Source organism: Zonotrichia leucophrys, chromosome 10, assembly GCF_028769735.1.
Source record: "Zonotrichia leucophrys gambelii isolate GWCS_2022_RI chromosome 10, RI_Zleu_2.0, whole genome shotgun sequence".
Lineage (NCBI taxonomy): Eukaryota > Metazoa > Chordata > Aves > Passeriformes > Passerellidae > Zonotrichia > Zonotrichia leucophrys.
In genome coordinates, this window is record NC_088180.1 from 11,733,922 (window position 1) to 11,740,401 (window position 6,480).

The following is a 6,480-nucleotide window of genomic DNA, read 5'->3' on the forward strand; positions in this document are numbered from 1 at the left end:
ATTTCTTGGTTGGTTTTTCGCTTGTTTCTCTCCGCGTCACTGGGACTGGGACTACACCAGTGACGAGCGCGGGGCGGCCCGATCTCTGAGGCAGCCCCGCTCCGCCTCCGATCCCACACACGTTACCACATCCCCGCCGTGCCTGCCCCGCTGCCCGGGCTCTGCCGCTCACCAGCCCCGCGCTCGCTGTCCCGTGAGGCGCAGCCGGGCCGGGCCGGCGTCACCCTCAGGTGAGGGGCGGCGCCGCCATCGGCCCAGGGGCGGCGCGGCGCGGGCGCTCAAAGCGGCGCCGCAGCGGCCCCGCCCGCCCGCCATGGACTGCGCGGGGCGTGCTGAGGCGGCGGCCGAGCAGCTGCGGCTCTACCGACGGGATCCCGACGGCTGGCGGGGCTGCCGCAGCACGGTGGGTCGGGGTCTGGTGGGGCTGCCGCAGCACGGTGGGTCAGGGGCTGGCGGGGCTGCCGCAGCACGGTGGGTTGGGGGGCTGCGGCGGGAGCCGGCCCGGGGACTGAACGCTTCCCGTCCCGCAGGGTGAGGTGGCGGTGTCCTGGAGACCTTCGGCGGAGTTCGCTGGCAATTTGTGAGTAATGCTCGTTCCTGGGGAGCGGAATCCTGCCCGCGGTGCTGCCGGGGCCGGGCAGGGTAGAGCAGCGCGCTTCGGTTTCGTTTCGTTCCCCGCAGGTACAAGGGAGAGGGCGTCCTGCCCGCCAGCCCGCAGAACGTCTGGGAGTGCATAAAGCCGGTGGCCGGCGGGCTCAGGACCAAGTGGGACCAAAACGTGAAGGACTTCGAGGTCATCGAAGCCATCAGTGACGTAAGTTCCTTAAAAACTGTTCTGGGGAGATTAATGCAGCGTTTGGGCCTTATGAGACAGCCGATGTTATGTGCAGGGAGTCTTATCAAGTCTTAAGTTGTAGTGTGTTTCTGGCTGGATCAGCTGAACGATGCTGGGTTAAGTAAGAAACCTTTTTTCCTTTGGTTTTGTTTCTTTTTTGCTTTGTCCTTTTGCATACACTTTATACGTTTCATTAACATACATATATATATATATGTATAGACAATAGTTTATTTTTCTGGAAGGAAAGGAAAATCATTCTTGGCTAAAATATGCAAATGTATAACATATACATACATATATATGCATGTATAACGTTAAATATATAACATTAGAGATTGCTGCACTACATTGTTGTTAATGCTGCTAATCAAGTTAAGAATGATTGTTTTTAGCAAGCTCAGTGTGATGTAAGAATAGGTTTAGAGAGTACCCAGACTTAGCTAAGCAGTGAGGCATTCACGTCATCAGGCATCAATTCAGGCCCCGTCTTTCACCATGGCAGCAGTGACGCTCTGCCCATCACACCCTGCCTTCAGCTGGCCTCAGCACCCAGTGCTTTGCATCTGTCATTAAAATGGAGATGCTGCAATTTGAGCAGACAGATGAACAGGGCTGTGTATGAGCAGCAGCTTCTGCTGCCATGCTTATACAGTCTGAATTCCTTTTTTAAAGCATGTGGGAAAATTAAAAAGGCATTGGATTTAGATCCCCAATCTGAGGTAGTCATATGTGTTTGGGGGCAGCCAGGTGCAAACACAGCTAGTCTCAGAAATGTTTGTGGAAGTTCCAGGAAGCTTATTTTTCTTGAGGAAATCCTGTAGGTATTTAGTACTCATTATAGACAACTTCAGGAATGCTGCAGCCTGCCACTTGAAATTCACAGACTTGCCAGGATCTACCAATGTGGTAGAAACTTCTGTTTTGGGAGCCAATCAGGGAGGCAGATGGTAGGGTTAATGTTTGTGCTGTGTAACAAACTGGGTTATCAAGTTGTATCTTGTGTATACCACACAAAGAAATTATCTTTGCCAGTGTCCTGGGGAGGACAAGGGTTTTAACTGTCCTGGGAGCACAGATGTGCCAGATTGCATTTCAGCATCTCTTGTGGTATCTGTTTCCTCTGAACATTTAAGCAACACCTTGTCACTCTGGTTTTTTCCTGTCATTGACTGATCATAGTGGTGCCTTTTAACTGTGGTGTTTTACATATTTTACATCAACAAAGGGTATAGAACACCTTGATGGAGTTTAGAAAGTATAACTAAAGGATTGCCAGAAAGTACAGAAATTTTTTTTACTTTTGGAAACATAACTGACATAACTCTGTTCTGTGATTTCCAGACTGTGTCTATATGCAGAACCACAACCCCTTCAGCTTGCATGAGGATTATTTCACCGAGGGAGTTTGTGGATGTAGTAGTGATGAAGCAATACGAAGATGGGACGATGCTGTCTGCTGGTGAGTCACTTGTGTTCTGAACAGCTTCATGTTACATTTGGAGATAACCAACAGCTACTGGAGACGACTATAAAATAAAGCTACCAGAAATAAACATCAAATTAAAACTAAGTAACAAGCTGGTCAGTACTTGTTGGTCTGATCTTGATCAGAAGAGAAAATAGTAATCTCTCTACATTGTTGTTCCCAGAGTATGTAAATCATCTTAACACTCAGATAATGGTAAGACTGGCCTATGGCTTGTTCCCTTGCTATGCTTTTGAAATTGAATAAGTATTTCATTTACTGTTAAATTCTGGGGTATTTTGAGTGTGGGTTTTTTGTTGCTTCAAGTTTACAGAATTTTCTAAAAGGAGTCTCATTTAGGCTAAATCCTGTTTTAACATTTTCTGCACAGGGTTCAGTGAAGCCATTGAATAAATGTATCACTCCTGTATGTGAAAATGATTGGTTTTATAAAAAAAATAGTGCTGATTTTTAAGGGGCTGCTACTGTATAGAAGGATGTTTATTTGGTTTTTCACTTTCATTCTGTTGTTTACTTTTACAAGTCTAAGCTTTTATTGCCCCACTATTCAGGTGTCCCATTTTCCTATCCTGCTCAGAAAAGCCTTGTCAGGAATTTATATACTTGCTGGAGTGCAGCTTTTCAGCAGCCACGTGATGTATCTGTGTGATGTGGATTTGTTGGAAGCAGCCCAAATGACCTCTCAAGAAAAGCAGTGCCCTGGCACAACATGGCCTTGATGAAACTGTGTCAAATGTCAGTGTTTCCTCCTTCAGAGCTCAGTAACAATTGCTTCTAAATGCAGCACTTCTTTGATTTCCCCATTCTAAAGCCAGAGTGGTTCCTTTTAATGGTCTTTTCTGACCCCTTGTCAGCCCCACACTGAAGAGGTTGTACTGCAGTTCTTTTTAAATACATTTTGAACAGTGACTTTGCTTCCCATCTGGAGTTTTGCCTGCCAAGGACTCTTTCCTGTCTGCTGGAAGAATGACACTTTCCTTCAATGCTTTTTCTTTCAGCCACCAATGTGGAACACCCGCTGTGTCCTCCTCAGCCAAATTTTGTGAGAGGTTTTAATTATCCTTGTGGCTGTTTCTGCATACCTGTTCCAGGGTAAGAAACATCCTGCTTGAATGGTATAAACTCTAAAGCCCTCCTTATCCACTGTCTTGTGTGTTTATGTGGCCACATGTGACCTGTAACTTCTTGGCAATGGTATGTTTCTGCCTTCCCAGTAATCATTATGACTGAGTGCCCTTCCTGTTCTCATTTTTGTGCAATGAATTAGTTTATCTTCATTTACTAGAGGGAAGTATTTACAGTTGCAGAAACTGTTATCATGGTGCAATTCTCCCTGACGTCTTGAAATTTAGAAATTCAGCAAAACATACAAGTATGGTCTTAATTTTTGGTAAATAAGTATCTGGTTGATTTGCCATAATTTATAAACAGTCATGTAAACAGGCTAATTAGGGCCTGGATAAATTTAAATTTTGTAGCTACTGAAATTTGTCTGTTTTGTTTAAAAAAAGAAAAGCTTTTGGAAGTATCTGTTGTAATACAAGTAAGAGTCACTGAAAAGTTCTTGATGCTCTTAAACCACTGTCTATAAAATGACTTTCATTGTCTTTGCAGGGAGCCAAACAGGACTGAGCTCCTCACTTTCTTCCAGACGGATCTTGGTGGCTATCTTCCCCAGACAGTGGTGGATTCCTTTTTTCCATCTAGCATATCTGGATTTTACAGCAACCTGACCAAAGCTGTTAAGGCATTAAAAGCATGACAAGATGAGTTGTTGTTTCACCACCAGCTGAGGGTAGGAAACAGCCTGTCAGCTCGTGGGTAAAAATACAAAGTTGGTCTCAGGGCTTTTCTACCTGCTAAGGTAGAAAAAAAGATGACATGCAGCAATGAACTGAGTACAATATATTTTTAAACCAGCATTTTCTGACTCATTGCAGAACAATGCATTCTTATGTAATATGAAAATCTTCACTTTAATTATTAGAAAAATACAGCATCTGAGGCTGGAAGAATCCTGGAGGCAGCAGTGGTGACTCTGCAGGAAGAAAGGCACATACTGGATCTATTCTTGCCCGCTCTTTGGCAGTGTCTGTGAGGTGAAGCATTGCTAAAATCCACTTAGCACCACATCCAGGTGCAGGTCAGCTCTGTTTGGTCTCTGAAACTCCCTGTAGATTCCTGTGGAAAAATGTTTCTCCCCCAAAAGAAGATGTATCCCTCCTGCTGCCAGCACTCCTAGAGCTGCTGAGATGCCTCAGTGGGTCCAGCCAGCACATTGTGAAAGCCAGAACAAATGGGATTATGTAGAGGATTTCACTTGTTTGTTCCAGCAGACAGCAATATTGATGGTAAATATGCCTCAAGTGCTTTTTTTGGGTCAAGGTCCAGCAGTGCTAATCAATGCACAGGTGTGTGGGCTGGCAGATGGACTCTCTCCCTTTCCCCTCTCTGATACCAAAACCAGTGGTTTCACAGTGTCATGACACAAACTGAACTAAATAGAGGCAATAAAATAAGAGGATTAAGCACTTTAATTGCCATTTTTTAAAAGGCTTATGAAATGACCACTTTGAACTGTATTTGAATGTTTTTTGGTTTCCTGTGGGGAGAGGTTTAACGGGTAAATAATCTTTTAATTAGCTTTGCCTTGACAGGCCATAAGGATGTTGCTTTTTTCTATGACTGGTTTGCCTCCCAACATTATATTGGGAAATCAGCACCTGAGTTTTGTGCCAAGGTGTGTCCATTTTAGGAGATATCTATGGTGCTGGTTGCTGCAGGAAAGTCAGACATTACTGTGGATTACATATAATTACAAAAATAAAAATAATTGTTGAGTGAGGAAGTTAAATGCAGGTTGTGATTTTACTGTGGTGACTCAATTATTTAACAAGGTTTATATGCTCTGCTTTCTGCCCCTGTATTTTTTTATCTTTGATATAGGACATGGACTTGCACAATAAGTTTCCCACTGTAAACCTCACCCTATGGACTAGTTTTTCAAGGAGATAGTTTTTAGTCCAGTCTCCTTTGTATGCAAAGATGTAAAAACCTGTGTGAGTGTGGTGAAATAAATATTTTTTGTGCTACATCTTACCGTTTTTCCTGTATCATCCTTTGAAATGGTTCCTCATACACTGTTCTGCCATCAGGGAAGCCAAACAGCTGCTTAGACCTCCAGCATGTCTCTGAATTTAAGGCAAAGAGGGGGAAGAAGCCTTCCCTGATGATGTCCACTACCTAGGGTGTTTTGGTGAGAACACTTACCCTCAGGGTTTTCTGCCCTTGGTTGGTCTTTTTTTCCAATTGCTGCTTTCTATACTTAGTAAGAATGACAAATTCATTGAGAAGAGATGTGGGTCTTGATACTGCAGAGGCTTATATATATTTTTGTAAGTGTACTGAACTTTTTAGGCATGACTTATAATATCTTGGCAAGTCTTGCCAGGATTATCATAAGTTTAATTAGCAGAAAGTTCAAGAAGCACAGCTGCGGTCACGACTCATTATTCTGCAAGTAATGCACATTATTTTTGCAATAATTTGGCTTTTTATTAGCTATTTATAATTTCTTTTTTTATTGCTTTGAGCAATAAAGGGGTGAGACACTTCATGGAATAACTTAAGAACCCTTTTTCGGAGTGCCCATCACCTTCTACCCAGGAATCAAGAGCTCTTCATATTCAGCCTTCTGCCCTACCAAATTGGAGTTGGAAATGTTTTGGCAAAGACTTTTATGTAGGTACCAATATAAGAAAATTTTCTCTCACATTTTTCTCTTATTTTGGTTGCTACCCAACTAATAAATTTTTTGTTTTGAGATAGAAGTTATTTTTTGGAAAAGAGAGCTCAGCTGAGTAAGTGTGGGGACAGATGGCTTGTCAAGAATGTTCTTTCAAGGATTAATGTACAGTTGTCTTGTGAGAAAAGGCCACAGCAAGTTCAATGCCTGGATTTAATTAATAACCTCCTCCCTATTCTCCTTCCCTTTCTCTTAACTGCTGTTTTTGAGGCATTGTTTTAAGTGTATGGAAGACAGCTCCTGAGCTCCTTAACTTCTTCCTGTTAAAATTAGGTAACAGAAAATTCCCATCTCCAGGAAGGTGAGCAGCCAAGGACAATAACCAGATCAGCCATCTGGCTCAGCTGGGGA

At 43.5% G+C, this 6,480-nt stretch overlaps 1 protein-coding gene across 1 annotated transcript; it reads left to right on the plus strand.

Annotated features, from left to right (window-relative positions):
* The first annotated feature begins 247 nt into the window (after positions 1–247).
* On the plus strand, positions 248–5,418 carry STARD5 (StAR related lipid transfer domain containing 5). The gene is made up of 6 exons (XM_064722455.1): positions 248–403; positions 531–580; positions 682–814; positions 2,180–2,297; positions 3,323–3,416; positions 3,939–5,418. The coding sequence occupies exons 1-6, from the start codon at positions 314–316 to the stop codon at positions 4,084–4,086; spliced, it is 633 nt and encodes a 210-aa protein (XP_064578525.1). The 5' UTR covers positions 248–313; the 3' UTR covers positions 4,087–5,418.
* The last annotated feature ends 1,062 nt before the right edge of the window (positions 5,419–6,480 follow it).

Excerpts from the sequence above, each read along its gene's own strand:
- STARD5 (XM_064722455.1), top strand. The coding sequence starts at position 314 with ATGGACTGCGCGGGGCGTGCTGAGGCGGCGGCCGAGCAGCTGCGGCTC. Across the intron at positions 404-530 it reads GGCGGGGCTGCCGCAGCACG|GGTGAGGTGGCGGTGTCCTG; the intron begins GTGGGTCGGGGT and ends CCCGTCCCGCAG. Across the intron at positions 2,298-3,322 it reads TGGGACGATGCTGTCTGCTG|CCACCAATGTGGAACACCCG; the intron begins GTGAGTCACTTG and ends TTTTTCTTTCAG.